Genomic DNA, 17,320 nt, shown 5'->3' with positions numbered 1-17,320 from the left:
TAATTGTTAGGTTTTTGGTGCGAATGTGTTTGATCCCATGACCTTTGGGTTGGGTTATGAATGAGAAATGAAGAAAAGAGAAGAATCTATTGGGTGTAAATAGAAAAACACTTCTATACAAGCTTAAAGAATTAGTAACATAATCTATTTTTCTAGACAAACACTTTTACACTAGCCTACTGGAATTTAAGTATATTTTGTTCTATTCTGGTTAGAAATAATCTAACACCTCGAATATTGTGAGGAGTAGGCTCGAAATTTTATTTCTATTTATACATTTTATGTTTACTAGTTAAATTTTTTTTAATTTTCTTTAGAACAGATTTTAATCATAGTTAAGTTATAATATATATCTGGTTTAGAATGAAACACCATGAGCGAGGGATGTTGAGTAATTCGAAGTGAAATTTTGGACATTAATCATGGGAAAGAAATACGTAAATAAGAAAGAGATTATAATATATATTTGCACTTTAATTTTTATCCATTAAGGTCAACATGCTTAATTTGGTATAAAACATAATTTACACAATACTTGAAAAAAGAAATGTATAACATGGTTGATTCAGTCAAATAATATTGCATTCATTCAACACATTCAGAGTCAATTAAAATGAGTTGTATAAATGAATGTTAGTTGAATGTCCGGTGCTTTTAATGCTACCAGAACCATAGGGATGCTAATGATATTTCAGTAAGTTCCCTCCCCAACTAGTCCATATGGGCATGTTAACCACGTGGGAGGTGGTCTAAAGCCGAAAACGACATATTCCCGTTTACCTCATAAATAATAAATAATACAATAGATTGATACAAAGAGTCAAAAGACAAACACGGTCCATTAAAAAATTATGCATATTATTAGAATCATATAAAAGTACTAGAAATAAATCTTGATTTTCTGTATTTAGAGTCGAAAGAAAAACACGATCCATTAAAGAATTATGCATACTAAAATCATATAAAAAATATAAATATAAAATTTGACCCATAGAAATAAAAAAAAAAAATCTTGATTTTCGGTATTTATAGTAAAATATAAAAAATATCAAATATTTTACTGAAATACTTAATTACTACATATGAAATCCAATATAGTAATATTATTACATAGATAAATCTTTCATTAATCTAAATAAAATATAAAAAATATCAAATATTGTATTGAAATACTTAATTACTACGTATTGAATCCAATAGAGTCATATTATTACCTACATAAAACGTTCATTAATCTAAATATAAACTAATAAAAGTCCTCCAATTAAAAGCTTCTCGCCTTTACTACTACGTATAAACCAAGTACTCAATTATATATAATGATGATATGTAATACAGATTATCCAAGCATGTTTTCAGTCGATAATAGACAATTTTCATTTATTTCAAAGATAAAAGAGTTTCATGATTGTCGCAATCATAATTCTCCACCGTTACAATTACAAACTTATCATACCAACAAAATTGAAATCAAATTTAAAATACAGAACCATACCAAACTAATTCGATATAATAACGATGAAAATATTTTTAAAAATCAAAATTATTGAGTATACAATGGACACCCCTAATTTAATAACTCCTGTCTCAAATTATTTGTCGCTATTTTGTTTTACACGCTCTTTAAAAAATACTTATTAATTAGGAGGGTATTTGACCTATTTTACACTTATATTTATAGCTAAGTTATAATTTCTCTACATTAAATGTTTACTCTATTTATGTGTTGTTGTATTAATAACTGTTTGGCCTAATAGCTTTTTGAGGCGAAAAATGCTTCTTCTTCTTTTTTTTTTTTTTTTAAAAAGCACTTTTTTTTGAATATTTGAGTTGTTTAGCGAAAAGTAAAGCTTTTCAAGTAGAAATGCTTTTTCGCGGTTGGGGAGAAGCAAAAATTTATTTTTGTCAAGACAAAAATATCTCTACCATAAATACATATTTAGCAAGTATATCCCTCATTAATCCATTAATTTATAATTAATAATTCTTGGTGTTGAATTTTAATTTGTGGAATGATTTTGAAATTTATTTTGATTGTAGTTTTTTAGTATATATATTTAAATCATCGTGTTGATATTATATCAATATTTAATATTCGTTTTTATTTATCTATATATTATATTAATTGAAAATTTTAATATGTACTGTTAAATTTTAATTAAATAAAAGCAAAAACTTAATTGAGTCTTCCATAATAACTATTAAGAAAAAAGCAAAAACTTAATTGAGTCTTCCATAATAACTATTAAGAAAAATTACTTACTTTTTCTTAATAGTTATTATGGAAGACTCAATTAAGTTTTTGCTTTTATTTAATTGAAATTAAGAAAAATTACTTTTTCTTAATTTAACACTCAAAAACACTTTTTTAAGAAGATTAATAAACACACCGCTTATTAAAAGCGAACAAAAGTATTTTTTTGAAAAATATTTAAAAAAAATACTTCTCAAAATAAGTAATTTTTACCTACTAGGTGAAACAAAAAATAATTAATCATACCTTAAAATTCTAAAACATAAATAATTTGAGGCAATTATTTTTTATAAACGCAACATATAATTTGAATGGAATAATGATGAAATTTCTTTTGAAGTTTGGGGTCCACCATCAGGGTCAAGGTAGGAGGAGCTAACACTACAGTATGAGTTGAACCACCTCTTATCTGCCCACCACAATAAATAGAGACGTCATTTTCGCTTGCAATTAACTCCTTCAATATTCCCAGTTCCCCAAAAACATAAGGACGCACTTCCCGGGATTGCTTCACTCACACACACACTCCTTATTTAATTCTCCTACCACCTTCCACCGCTGTGGCCTACCCAAACCCCCTTTCCTTAACTCTTAATCCATCTCAAAACAATTATTCATTGTCTAATTAACCACTGTTTTATATGATTCGTTGATCGACTGATCTGGAAGGATTTTTTTTGTTTGGAAGAGAGAAGTTATGGAAATAGAGCAATTGAAGCTTGAGAATACTCCGGCTATGACGTTTGATGAAGTGTCAATGGAGCGAAGCAAGAGTTTCGTTAAGGCATTACAGGTTTCATTACTTCTCTTTTGTCTAATTCGAGATCGGATCTGGTTATTTGCTAGGACAATGTGTGTTGTGTTGTAGCTTAGAATATTTTAGCTATTTAAATATTTTTGTTGAATTTGCAATGTAAATATTCCTCTGCTGAACGAAAAAAAAAAAACAAATTATTTTGATGATAACTCAGTTAATGGAGCATACTCTATACAAGTTCAAATTACCTTAAATCTGACTGATTCAGGGTGTATGTTGTTGTTTAGCTACTCATATATGTATCATGTGGGGGGACTTTCTAACTCCAACCATTTCGCAAAGAGGGTTATAGTCTTATAGATACAATATAGCTATGGTCATTTATTGAAATCGTTGGGACTTGTTTAATAAAATGGGTCTGAATATAGCAGAATATATATATATGATATGTAGTTGTTGATTCATATGTGGATGTGCATTGTGTTATTGAGCTATTGCATCATTTTGTTTATAATGTATATGTTTGGAGGCTAAAGGTGTACCTGTGGTGTACATTAGAGCGATAAAGGACATGTATGATGGAGCCAAGACCAGGGTAAGGACAGTAGGAGGAGACTCGGAGCACTTCCCTGTTCTGATGGGGTTGCATCAGGGATCAGCTCTTAGCCCGTTTTTATTTGCCTTGGTGATGGATGGATTGACGCGACAAATACAAGGTGAGGTGCCTTGGTGTATGTTGTTCGCGGATGGCATAGTCTTGATTGACGAGACTCGCAGCAGAGTTAGGGTTGGAGACAAACGTTGGAGTCTCAAGGATTTAAGTTGAGTAGGACCAAGACAGAGTACTTGGAGTGTAGGTTCAATGGTGTACCACATGAGGCTGACGAGAAAGTGAGGTTTGATACTCAGGCCATCCAAAAAAAAGGAAGTTTTAAGTATCTTGGGTCTATTATACAGGGAGATGGGGATATCGACGATGATGTTTCACATCGTATTGATGCAGAGTGGATGAAATGGAGGCTCGCTTCCAGAGTGTTGTGTGACAAGAAAGTGCCACCAAAACTTAAAGACAAGTTCTACAAAGTGGTGGTTAGACCGACTTTGTTGTACGGGGCGGAGTGTTGGCCAGTCAAGAACTCTCATGTTCAGAAGATGAAAGTCGCGGAAATGCGAATGCTGCGGTGGTTGTGTGGGCACACTAGGAAGCATAGGATTAGGAATGAAGATATCCGGGACAAGGTGGGAGTGGCGTCGGTGGAGGACAAGATGCGGAAAGCGAGGCTGAGATGGTTTGGGCATGTGAAGAGGAGAGACACAGATGTCCCAGTGTGGAGGTGTGAGAGGTTGGCTATGGACGGTTTTAGGAGAGGTAGAGATAGGCCAAAGAAGTATTGGGGAGAGGTGATTAGACAAGACATGGCGCAGTTTCAGCTTACCGAGGACATGATCTTAGATAGGAGGTTGTGGAGGATTCAGATTATGATAGAAGACTAGGAGGTAGTCTCGCTTATTCTTTCGTCCTAGTAGTTGTAGTTTTGCTCATTCGTTTATTGCCATTTGATTTTTGCTTATATTTGTTGGGTCTTATACTTTGATTATCTTATTTATCTATGGCAGCTACTGCTCCTTTCTTTCCAGACTGTTTTATCATGACTTTCTCGCTTTTGTTGTTTCTCGTTTTCATATTGTTTTGATATGCTTGTCCTTATCTGAACTTTTTGTCTTGTTCTCTCTTGAGCCGAGTGTCTTTCGGAAACAGTCTCCCTACCTTTCAAGGTGGGGTAAGGTCTGCGTACACTCTACCCTCTCCAGACCCCACATTGTGGGATTCTACTGGGTATATTGTTGTTGTTGTTGTTGTAAGTTGGTTAGTTATGTGGATCAAATAGGACTTTGGAGAGTTGAAACTGGAATTATTGAGTGGCTGCTTATGTTCACATACTAGGGCCAGCTTATTGATATTACATACAGAATGGTTTGACACGTTAAGGAGCAGTTAGTGATTACTGTATTTATAACATGGCTTTATTTTTTCTCCAAATATAAGACATATCTAATTAGTAATTTTAGGCTTGAGTAGAGCATAATGGTTTCGGAAGATTATATAGGCAATCCCGACCTTTTGTTTAGGATTGAGGAGTTTTTGGTTGATTGATATTGATATTCTTTTGATAGGTGATTGATTGATATTGATATATAGGGTAACCCGGTGCACTAAGCTCCCGCTATGCACGGGTCCGGGGAAGGGCTGGACCACATTGGGTCAACTGTATGCAGCCTTACCTTGCATTTTTGCTAGAGGCTGTTTCCATCTTAACCATTTTTCAACCTTTGCAAGAACTCTGTTTTAACTCAATGATCATGTGTTGCCTGTCTCAGGAACTCAAGAACTTGAGGCCGCAACTTTATTCTGCTGCAGAATATTGTGAGAAGTCTTATCTTCAAAACGAGCAGAAACAAATGTAAGAGTATTCCCATGAACATAATATTTTTCAGTCAATCTTTCATGCTTCTCCTAGGTTTTACAGCAGTCATAGAAAAAGTAGGTAGCAGCAAATTATGTCCATAGGCTCTTTGATCCTTGGCTGTACGGGCTCTTTTAGCCTTCTCAGCAAAAATCTTTTGTATGCTTAGGGCAATCTCCAAAATGCTGGTAACGTTTATGATTGGTCATGCTGCATTCTTTCATTGCTCCTTTGTGCTCATATTCTAACGCTACTTGTTTTCAGGGTTCTTGATAACCTGAAAGACTATGCTGTAAGAGCTCTTGTCAATGCTGTCGACCACCTGGGAACAGTTGCTTATAAGTTAACCGACTTGCTTGAGCAACAAACACTGGATGTCACAACCATGGAGCTAAAGGTCACGTGTCTTGATCAGGTAACTTCTGGTACTTTCCCCAATGAAAAATGGATCTTTGAGAATTAAGACAGGATGGAACTGAACTTACTTTTCTTTATTTTATTTCAGCGACTTCTGACATGCAAAACATACACTGAGAAAGAAGGCCTCAGGCAGCAACAGCTATTAGCTATCATCCCAAGGCATCACAAGCATTATATTTTGCCAAGTACGGCTACTTTTTAGTCCTTATTGCATTTCTCTTAAAGCTCTTGCTGTTTTCTGCGGTTGTGTCCTCATCCTTTTTACCTGACTTGCACACTTCTCTCTCTATGAACAATTAGATTCTGCTGGAAAGAAGGTGCACTTCAGCCCTCAAGTTAAGATGGACTCGAGGCAACATTTACAAGCAAGACCCCGCCTTTATCCTTCAGGTGGCGTGACTTCTTGATGATAATGTCTCGTATTTTCTTCGGCATTTTATTTCGTTGTTCTTATCGTATGTTCTGAATTAGGTACGCCTGCTGCGAAAACTCTCTCTTGGCATCTGGCAACAGAAACCAAATCGACATTGAAAGGGACTTCACGTACTTTTATGAGGTTAGTGGTGGTATTGATCTGGAAGCTTTGAGAAGGAGATTACTATCATTTTTTTCTGGATAATATTCTCAAATAATTTCTAGAGGTGTAGAAAAACTGATCTTTCTTTACATTTGCAGTCCTGAGGAAGCAAAAGGTTCTGAAAAAGCATCAGCCGCATTCAACTTGTTAGGTATGGGAAGTTTCCATGTTCACTTGTGCTTTACATGATGATGTGTTCGACTCATGGCTTCTTACTGTTAATTTTCATTGATCAGATGAAGAGAATACCCGGAAGAAAACATATGTAGCTCGTCCTCAGTCACCCAACGTTCGTCCTGCATCAAGTCTAGCGATGCAAACTTTGGGGGTCACGCGGCAGGTAATGTCAAATGCATCTATTGGAAGAACAGTTCAATAGATCATGCTATCTGTTCCTTATATTACATGCTATCCTTCCTGAAACTGCACCTAGTGTTGTTATATGGCAGCTGCTTATAGAACGCCTTTATATAACTGTCGGTCTTGTTATCAGACACGTCAATTTGCTCTTCTTTTACTAATTATTGATACTTCTATAGTAGGTAAAGTGGTTTAGAAGAAAATGATGTCGATCCACTTTGGTTTGGTAGTAGTTATTCCGTAAGAGGAAGATTGATAATGATCATAGCTGTCATTGCATAAATTCCGTGCTAGTAGTAACAAAAAGTATCAATTTCAGCACTTTCGTGTGTTCTATTTATCCTTCTGTTTATTTTGACAGTTGCTTTCATATCAAGTTAGTGATCACATGTTATTCGTCTAACATTGGTAATGCAAACAAAGGGGTCTAACCAAAATGTCTATGATGCTATAGGCAGCATGATCCTGAATATTGAGCTCAAAGTCTCTTCAGAATTTTTTGCACTTACATAAGTAAATTCTCCTTTGAAGGCTCTAAGTAGTGGTAGAACTGATGTTTATGTATTAGAATTTCTGTTTTTTCTCCAAAAATTTTGTTTGGCTTGTTCCCCCTTTTTTTTAATGACATGAGAACCCGCAGCCGCTACCCTTCGGGTGCGCACATGGTAAACCCAGCTCTTGTGCAATAGCTCGCAAACCACATAGGAGAGATAACCCGCACTAGACAAGCCCCGTGCGACGAGCTCGGCCCAGAAGGCATGCCTTCCCTACTGGCATAGGCAGGGGGTTTCGAACCTGAGACCTCCATTATGAAAGCCCCATGTTGTTTGGCTTGTTCCCCTTGCAGGGGGAATATAGAGGGGACCAGGGATTCTTCTTCCTTTCTTTAGCTATTTAAATCTGTAATTAGTTGGTTTCTTCCTCCTTTTTATTTCCCTCAACAGCATTGCATGACAGGTGAAAAGAAGGGTTTAGCTTAGAGGTATCTGGATTTTAACTCAGGTTACTCCTTCCTTTTCTTCGAAAAGCATCACTTGAAGGGTGGAAAACAAAAGCTAGAGAAAGAATATACAATTAATTTCATCAAAAAGAAAGAATATACATCTATGCTCATAGTCGTCGTTTTTATCCATTCTACGGTTTGCCTATGATATATATATATATATCGAAATAAGTATTTTTACCAATCGACAAGAATATGACCAATAATCTAAAAGATATATGTGCTTGTTATATGTTTGGCTCTTTGTGGTTCCAGCCAACATAAAAAATTCTTTGGCATGTTAAGGTAAATACTCTAGAATTCAGATACCTTTATAATTTGAATTCTCTGAGAAGTGGATCTGTCTAATTCCTATTCGATGTCCATAATTCTGTTTCATCCATCCCAAAAATAATGTCTGTATTCCCAGGAAAGAAGTCTTAACTATGTAGTATTATTTTCTAGAAAGAGTTAATGGGTGCAACTTTTTCCACTTCACTATAGCTTTTCTTTATTTAAATTCAGTAAGTTTGTGTGTTTGCGCGCACTTATGTTGTGTAAACCAAAGCCACCCTAACGTAAAACTGAACAACACATTTCAACTCTACCTTGATAATTGTATACTTTTACCTTATCCAAAAAAAAAAAAAAAAGAAAAAAAACTCTGCCTTGATAATTGTGTGGTAACTGTGAGTTACAGAATAGGAAATATAATTCAGAGGGAAGAGTATTAGACGACTTGGTGAAACATGAGTATCACTGCTTAACATTGCTATCTGAGGATCATACATAATTGAAATATGAGCATCCAAGTAGTTTAGTAGTCAAAGTCTTGCAATCTGTCATTGTACTTTTTAGAGCCTGTTTGGATGGGCTTAAAAAAAGCAGCTTATAAGCTGAAAACAGCTTATAAGCTGCTTTGGATAAGCTAAGTCAAACTGGCCCAATTAATTTTTTGGGCTTATTTTAAGCACAAAATGACTTTAAGCTGGCCAGCCAAACACTCAAAAAAGCTAAAAACAGCTTATAAGCAACTTATAAGCCAATCCAAACGGGCTCTTAATCAATCAGACAACTTAACTTTTTATATTTCAATTAGTTAGCTTCATCTCTCCAAAAAATTTAATTCCAAGAGGTAAATATGCACTTTTGCTGGAGAGCAATAGCTTGCTTGGTATTAAAGCTGGTTTGTCTGCCATTTCGTTTTATCTCTTTTGATGTAAAACATTTGTGGCCGTCTATCTGTAAGCGTAGACGGTTTGCCTCTTCTCTCTTCATGGTCTAATTTAATATGTGGATATCTTCTGAAATTTTGCTTCGGATTGTATCATTGGTTTTGAACCTTGTTCGGTCTTATAGTCTGTTTGAAGTTATGGAGCATCTAATAGGACCAGACCGAGACTGCAAGTCTTAATTGATCAAACATCCTCCTATCTCCTCTCTCTCTCTCTGTAATCTGAATTGTTTTCTTCTTTATAGCTTAAGTGAAATTTTGCTTTTGCAGGGTACCCTGGAGGGCAGCAAACCTCTAACACCATACAGATCATTTGATAATCCAAGACGGGACATTATCCGTGCACCTAATCGCAGCAGGAGTATGCTCTCGGCTTTCTTTGTCAAGCATAAGACATCTAAGTTGAAGACCAGTGCTGTCTCGTAATCTACCGTAAAATCAGAGCCAAGAGGTGCCATCCATCTAACTTTCCATCTGTAAAAGAGAAGTTGTACTAGGCCATCACCTGGAGAACACCTACTTTTAAGATCATTCACAAGTTTCCCACGATCATAGGCAATTTGTTTCGTTTGAGAATCAATAAAGAGCAGTGTGTATATTTGAAAGGTAAAGATGTTAATATCTGTCTTCTTGTAGAAGAAATTGTTGGAAAAATAATTCTCTAACTGCATTGTCCAGTATTCTTAAGCCGAGTGTAATCCATCCTCAATGGTTGCATATCAATGTTCTTGCAATTCATGAAATGAATAATACTGACCATGTTGATGTTGTTTTTGATTTCGAAAAAAGGATGTCCGGCAATTCTGACCAATCATGTAGGGTAATTAAAATTCTTTTCCATTGTTATCCGAATTAAATTTCTTTTAACATAACAAAATACTGGAGATAATAAAAGTGGGGAACGGAAAGGTTTCTAGTATTTTTACCCTTTCCTCTACTAGAGAAAATTAAAACGTGTCGTGGATAACACACAGATCTTAATTACTGTATAGGATTACCAAAAACCACGTATTTGGCAGAATGATTGATATAATTAACTATTCGCCCTAAATTGAACTGTTGAGGAACACAAGACAGAGGCTCTCATAATCCCGTTTGGATAATCTTTTGTGGGGAAATTTAGAGAAGTTCTCTGAAAAACTTGTCCAGAGAAAAATAGCACTAAAACATATATACATTTCTATTATTTTCTTGATGTGTATTTATTTAAGGATATTTAAATGGATAAGTAGGAATTCACATAGCCGATCTTAACTTATTTGGGATTGAGACATAGTTGCTATTGTATACTTCTTCTACCCAAAAAACCTACGGGTAAATGAAATTTGATTATTTGAAAAATTAGACTGATTACATGCCAAAACTCTAAAAACAGACCAGACTGATAGAGAAAAATGTAAAACATTTTACTTATCAGTGCATTCATTTAACCTCGAACTTCCATCCAGAAAATCTGATCAAAGTATATCAAACAAAACAAGAATTTCATAAAATATTCTCTCTTCTTTTATTTTCACAGTCACTGGCAAACCCCTCTTAAAAATAAATTCATTTGAGCCAACACCAAGAAATTAAACTCAGCGAGTGGGGATCCGGTTCATAGTGTAAGTGTTTTCAATCCCAGTTCCCATCTCAGATCTGTGTCTGATCTAATACAATTTTGCCAACTACTTTCTTTATAATTCCACAGTGCTAACTTCCCTTTTTCGCTAGCTCGCAATTCAGCATTTTCTTGTAAATCTATCAACAATGTCATCAACATCTTTACACCAAAGACCTCTTCACAATCCTCTCACAGACTCAAATCCATTATCCCCACCATCTTCTCAAACTTCCCAAAAACACACTTCTTTTCTTCAAAGCCGAACCACCCTTTTGTTCCTTCTTTCTCTTTTAGTAATTCTTGGAGTTCTCTATCCATACATTCAATTTCCTCAAAATGGGTTTCTCTCTTACACCTCAAAATCCAATCTTTTTGAATCCAAATGGCGTGACTATTCTTTGCCTAAAGCTGCAGCCTTTGTGGCTAAGAATAATACACTTATAGTATGTATTGTTAGTGAACCTTACTTACCCTTTTTGAATAACTGGTTGATTAGTATTGTGAGACAAAAACATCATGAGAAAGTTCTTGTTATTGCTGAGGATTATCCTACTTTGTTTAAGGTTAATGAAAGGTGGCCTGGTCATGCTGTGATTATTCCTCCTGTTTTGGAGTCCCAAACTGCTCATAAGTTTGGATCTCAGGTACCTTTAAGGAGCTTTTGCTTCTGGGTTTATTGTGTTTAGTGAACCCCTAATGTTCCCACTCTTTTTTTTTTTCATTTGTTTGAGTAAATTTTAGTTTCTGTTTTTACTTAATCAAAATCCTTCTAGTTTCTGTTTCTAATATGTTTGTCTGTGAGCAAAAGTGCAAATAGATACTCGGAATTTGAGTGTAGCAGATTGGCATTATTTATGTGACCCTTAATGAATATTGGAATTTAATCATCACCATCATGTTTCCTTAAGCCTTTTTTTTTTTATAAATAAATAAAAATGATCACCATGTAGAATTACTACATAACTGGCTCCCCCACCCCCTAATATTTGGATACTTAAAGTTTTGTAGGTAGAATGTGTTTGAGAGTGACAAGATCCTTGCATTATGATCTCTTCATTATTCAGCTAATTAATGCTTTAAAATTGGATTGCTGATGATTGAAGATTGAGAATAGTAATAATAATCATATTGTGTTTCTGTTGATCCTTCACTATCTGTCTTTGACAATCCTGAAACAAATCTTGTAGTTAGATTTAGAGAGGGAACAAGAGCTTTCTGGAATGTTGTACTTGCTTGAGTTAGTTATTTTGTTTCTACTGAAATAACATTGATGGTTCAATTTTTAAGGGATTCTTCAACTTTACGTCCAGAAGGCCTCGGCATCTTCTGCAAATTTTGGAGCTTGGTTATAATGTCATGTACAACGATGTTGATATGGTTTGGTTAGCGGATCCATTTCAATATTTAGAAGGAAAGCATGATATATACTTCATGGATGACATGGCTGCGGTGAGTGCTGAAGAGGATGCAAATGCTTTAACTTTTCCTTGTGTAGTTCTGATAAGCCTAATGGTTGAGAAATTATTTTTAGAAGGAAATGTTTGAGAAGATAAAATAAGAATATATGCTCATTGAATGTACTGGCTTAATTTAGTGCAATGGTAGTTCTTAACTCTCATCATCTTGGTTCACTCTAAAATTTCTGATTTAAGCATTGTGGCAAACTACTATTTCCTTCTTTTTTCCCTTTAATTTTCACTTCTCTTCTTTCTATTTTTTAACTGGGAAGATCGGTCATTCTCCGGTAGTTACAACAGCTTTTATTTGGTTGCATTAATTTATACCAACTTTATTGTCTTGATATTGTGGATTGGATTGTTAGTGATGAAAAATCCGCTCTCTTCCTTTCTTTTGGAACACCAGGTAAAACATCTGAATCACTCTCATGGTTTGCCACCTCCAGGGAAGAAGGGTCGGCCTTATATCTGTAGCTGCATGATCTATGCACGACCCACCAATGGAGCAAAACTAGTTATGAAAAAGTGGATTGAGGAAATGCAGATTCAACCATGGTCCAGAGCAAAGAAAGCTAATGACCAGCCAGCTTTTAATTGGGCATTGATGAAAACTGCTGAACAGGTGCGGGTTGCTTTCTTTTTATTTCATACTCTACTTCCATGCTTTAGCACCAGCTGCAAGAAACTTCGTTTGTATTGGAATCCCTTGTTGCTTTTGCATTTCATGACTTATTAGTTGTTGGTTCTTCCATGGGTCATTTGAATGGTTTCGGCAGGACGTGTTAAAAATGTCAGGCTTATTTCAGATCCAAAATTAAGCATGATCTAAACTTAAAACTAAGCTTGTTTCTCAAGTAGCACTGTTATTCTTTGAAGCCCAATGACGCGGGAAGGTATAACCAACTTCCTTTTATGTTTTATCCTGTTCCTTGTTTTTATTTCCTATTTTCTCTTCGTAGTGTATCCCTTTTTGCTGAATAATTATAGCCTGAAGTTTATGTGATTGAGATTGAAGAAGCAATGTAAAATGCAGCTGGTTGGATCTCGTTTCGAAGGCAAATTAATTGATGAGATTAGGCAGCATTTCTGAAAGAAATAAGCTGCTTTTACGTGCTGCTATTTCACACTGATTGCTGTTTTAATGATCTGCACCAATTTAGCTTTTCTATCTATTCCAGTAAACTCACCTCTGGTATTTGTAGAGTCATATTTGTGTTGTAGGTCCAAATAGGTAATTGGTAATTTCACGTAACTTCTTGGTATCCTTTTGAGCCTTAGTCTGCTCATGCCTATAATAGCCACAAGAGGACTTATGTGGTGATTGCGGTGAGAGTTAGCGAAGTGTCAAAGCCCCGTGTGCTACTACTTCGAAGAGCAACTCAACTGACTTTAAGCTGTGATATAGGATGTATCCTCTCCCCTAGGATCCGAGAGACCTTCAACAGACTTAGAAGTAAAAAAGGAGTGATTTGTTGCTTATGGATCATCAGAACACTGGCTAAAAAGGTACATAAGGGATACTATTTCCGTTTTCTCATGTGAGCTAGTCATACCAAGATCAATGAAAGAGAACAAAATGGAACTAGCTTTAAACTTATTGGCAGACTGATGCAACTAAAATTACTGGATCAAAACGTTGTCCAGTTTAGGGTTATTTAGATTCTGTCTGATTGAGCGAGTGAAATATGGTTAGTTTAATTGTATTTTACGCTAAAACGTAATTTAGTCTTCTCCTTTTCTGTTCTGCGCTGCACTCCCTTTCAGTGAAAATATAAGTTAGAAAGATTTTGTTCAACTCTCAACGGAATCAAACTAGAATATATGAATCAAAGCTAAAATAAAGTTGTGGAGTTTATCAAAAAATAGATATACAAATAGAAGTGTGATATCTCTGACCGGATAAATGAAAGTTGGCAGGCCTCTACTGTACACGTAGCCCACATGACTTTATCTCATCCAGTTATCAGAGAGTCTGGTTTTGTGAAAAAAACTAAATAAAGCAAGACCAGAGCATGATTATAGCTCTTTCAATCATCCATTTTCTTTTTCTATTTTGTGGTCAACAGCTCTTTTAATTTTTGTTTAGCTGTTTATTTTAGTTTTGTGCTCTTTTGCATCCAACATTTGTTTTTTTATTTATTTCATATTTCTTTTGGCTTCTATTTTAGTTACCTTTGATCAGGGTAAGCAGTTAACGTGTTTGTGTAATACATGACACTGTTGCAGGTTGACATGTATCTGCTTCCTCAGTCAGGATTCCCAACGGGTGGTCTATACTTTAGAAACAAGACTTGGGTGAAGGAAACTAAGGGAATGCATGTTATTATTCATAACAACTACATAGTCGGTTTTGAGAAGAAGACAAAACGTTTCCGTGATTATGGTCTCTGGTTGGTGGATGATTATAGCTCTGAATCTCCACTTGGCAGATTAGACTAGATAGGAAGAGAGTAAAAAGACCCCATGATGTCCTTTTGGCAAACCAGCAAAGCTATTATTTGAACAGCAGCTTCTCTCTTCCCTAAAGGCTTTGGAAGTTTTAGGAGCTGGCGGACGTGCATTGCCATCTCTCAAATCATTTCATTCAGTTGATATGATGTGATGCTAAACGAAAATGCATAGATTTTGTATTTCCACCCCGGATTTGTTGAGAACTCTGCTATTGTTTATCTAATGTTTGCTTTGTTCTCATAAAAAATGAGTCTGCATTAGGGACTCCAAAAAATGCTCTATTTTTTGCTCTTTATACTCCAATATTGATTTGTATAATTGTATCTGTTCTGTATACAAGACACAGTAATTTGTGTAATACTGAGAGAAATCTTTAGTTAACAATCTTTTCAGTAATCTTACCGGACTAGTGCATTTTATATTGGTTTGCAAGCCTAGGCATGGATTTCTTGTTTCTTCCCTTTCTCCTTAGTTAACAAAACAACTAAGTTATTTTTGCTTTCTTTAGACATTAAATTTGTCATTTAGGGAAAACAAAGTTTGAAGCTTGTTGAACAAGTATTGACTGATGTCCAGTAGTATCTATTATATATGAACAAAAGACTGAAGTTATCTCATATATGGGGTGAAAAGAACCTAAAATCGAACTCTTTTTTGTCATCCGTTGCCGTCTCCAGCCAAAGTGTGTCATATGAAGAAAAAAAATCCGCAAAAAGTTGTGGGATGCGTCTGCCGGGAGTCGAACCCGGGTCTATTGCTTGGAAGGCAATTATCCTAACCGTTGGACTACAGACGCCGTGGTTGATTGTCGTTACTTCTTACTCCTAAGACTAAAATGTTTGGTATGATTAACATTCTGTACGAATAATTTTCTTTTACCGCTCACTAGTAAGATTAACTAGTGATTCCTCCATTTGGAGACATTAAGGCCCCGTTTGTCCCTAGAAACCAAAAAAAATATTCGCTTTTTTTGGAATTTTAGAGTTGGAGTTGTGTTTGGCCATAGTTTTTGAAATTGTAGTTTTGGGTGAAATGTAGTTAAAAAAAAGTGAAAAAATTTGAAAAATAAGTTTTTTAAGTTTTTGGTATTCCGGAATACAACTTCAAGTTGTATTCGGAATTCTTATGGCCAAACGCTAAAAAGTGAAAAGAAAAAAAAATCGGGAATAAAGTGAATAATTCTTATGGCCAAACACCTACTAAAAATCATGTCTTTAAACAAGATCTTTAATAAACATATTTTCAATAAAACAAATGATTCATTCAAATAATTGTGGGTCTTGCTTAATTCTTTATTTTTATAATACGGTTGTTATAGTAGAGTTGTAGCTCTACAAGAGCTCTTTGAATTCAACTAGATATTACTCCCTCCATTTCATAAGAAGTGACTTTTAGGCTTATGTACACTCCTTAAGAAAGTGCTCATTCCTTAAAAATTAGGAGTGTTTTTACTAACTTATCCATAATTAAATGTTTAGAAAAAGAAAAGCTTAATGATTCTTGATTATGTAAATAAGGGTCATTTTGGAAGAAGAAGATCAATTTCTTCTTGAAATTCTAAAGCACCATTTATTTTGAAACAAAATGAAAAGCCTAAAAAGTCACTTATTATAGAATAGAGGGGGTAAATCTTTTATCACAAGGCTAACCAACCGACAATTTTTTTTAATCATTTCTAGTGGATTAGGAATAAGTTTATCTATTAGTGCTATCTAGCAAAATGCTGCCACTATTGAATCAATGTGCGATATATAATTAACTAGAGATTTTTGTCATGCAATCAATTTGTTCTATACGTGTAGTGTAGAGTGTCGGTCCACAGTTTACTAGCCACAAGAGTTGATTATACGTATAGGATATTATATGAAAGCTGTCATATTCCTCACTGTTCTAATACTATTTTATTTGTCAACCTAGGTACTAAATTGTTCTAATATCCACGCTACACATTTCAGATTCCTTCTAATTATCTAGTGCTTCTCATTAAGGGGTGGGCATAAACATCGAAAACCGAAAAATTGGATCTAACCGAATTAATTGAGTATTTTGATTTTGGTGTTTCGGTTTTTGTTTTTCGGTGTTTCGGTTCGATTTTGATTTTTTTTTTTAAGTAACAAATTCGGTGTTCGGTTCAGTGTTAGGTTCCGGTAGTTAAACCGAAAATTTACTACTTGATTTTTACAAAGTTGTTTATCTTGTATATCTCAAAATATATGCCGTGAAAACAATTAAGAACTTTTTCATGTTCTAACGTTATAGTTGACTTTTCCTGATCTTTTGTATTGACTGCATCATTAGTATAACAAATGGTTTACTTCCCTGTTAATGATGTAGTAGGTTTTACATTGGGAACTCTAAAACTCTCATATTTAGTTTCAGGAATCAGCATTTTAGAAAATTATATTGTACTTAGTTATTTGGAAGGTGGAGATAGATTATTCTGCATTGCGTTCAGAGGCGGATCTAGGATTTGAAGGTGGCGGATGCTACAATTTTTTTCAATGTACATCTTGTTCGGAACGTGTATGTGGGTCGGGTCCATCTCTTTTTAGTTTATTCGGGTTAACTTAATAGGCTTTTTTTTATTTGCAAATATGAAAATTACATCTCAAAAATCAAGAAACGAACATAATTAGCATCTTAAACAAGGAATCACATTCATTAGCACCCATTAACAACAAAAATAAAATCAACATTTTCACCAAGGGACTTGCATCTCTTATGTATATTGAAAAATGAATTCGCACAAGTAAAATAACA

General features: G+C 34.8%; 2 protein-coding genes and 1 non-coding gene across 4 annotated transcripts; 2 read left to right on the top strand and 1 right to left on the bottom strand.

Annotated features, from left to right (window-relative positions):
- Positions 1-2,718: 2,718 nt before the first annotated feature.
- On the top strand, positions 2,719-9,818 carry LOC132063838 (protein ABIL1). 2 transcript variants are annotated; one of them, XM_059456567.1, is made up of 10 exons: positions 2,976-3,047; positions 5,212-5,280; positions 5,391-5,473; positions 5,741-5,891; positions 5,982-6,081; positions 6,197-6,286; positions 6,368-6,452; positions 6,572-6,624; positions 6,710-6,813; positions 9,320-9,818. In XM_059456567.1, the coding sequence occupies exons 2-10, from the start codon at positions 5,239-5,241 to the stop codon at positions 9,473-9,475; spliced, it is 864 nt and encodes a 287-aa protein (XP_059312550.1). In that variant the 5' UTR covers positions 2,976-3,047; positions 5,212-5,238; the 3' UTR covers positions 9,476-9,818. The 2 variants fall into 2 exon arrangements, with proteins under 2 accessions (XP_059312549.1, XP_059312550.1); XM_059456566.1 differs by lacking the exon at positions 5,212-5,280 and having other exon boundaries at positions 2,719-3,047; positions 9,320-9,772.
- Positions 9,819-10,343: 525 nt separating this feature from the next.
- Positions 10,344-14,944, top strand: LOC132063837 (UDP-D-xylose:L-fucose alpha-1,3-D-xylosyltransferase MGP4). Its single transcript, XM_059456565.1, has 4 exons — positions 10,344-11,296; positions 11,940-12,101; positions 12,516-12,731; positions 14,336-14,944. The coding sequence occupies exons 1-4, from the start codon at positions 10,799-10,801 to the stop codon at positions 14,546-14,548; spliced, it is 1,089 nt and encodes a 362-aa protein (XP_059312548.1). The 5' UTR covers positions 10,344-10,798; the 3' UTR covers positions 14,549-14,944.
- Positions 14,945-15,284: 340 nt separating this feature from the next.
- TRNAG-UCC (transfer RNA glycine (anticodon UCC)) lies at positions 15,285-15,356 on the bottom strand. The gene has a single exon. It is a non-coding gene; the product is annotated as a tRNA-Gly (tRNA).
- Between the last annotated feature and the right edge of the window lie 1,964 nt (positions 15,357-17,320).

The sequence above is a fragment of the Lycium ferocissimum genome, chromosome 7, assembly GCF_029784015.1.
Source record: "Lycium ferocissimum isolate CSIRO_LF1 chromosome 7, AGI_CSIRO_Lferr_CH_V1, whole genome shotgun sequence".
Lineage (NCBI taxonomy): Eukaryota > Viridiplantae > Streptophyta > Magnoliopsida > Solanales > Solanaceae > Lycium > Lycium ferocissimum.
Note: the sequence above shows the minus strand (reverse complement) of the source record. Positions and strands in the feature narration are given on the sequence as shown.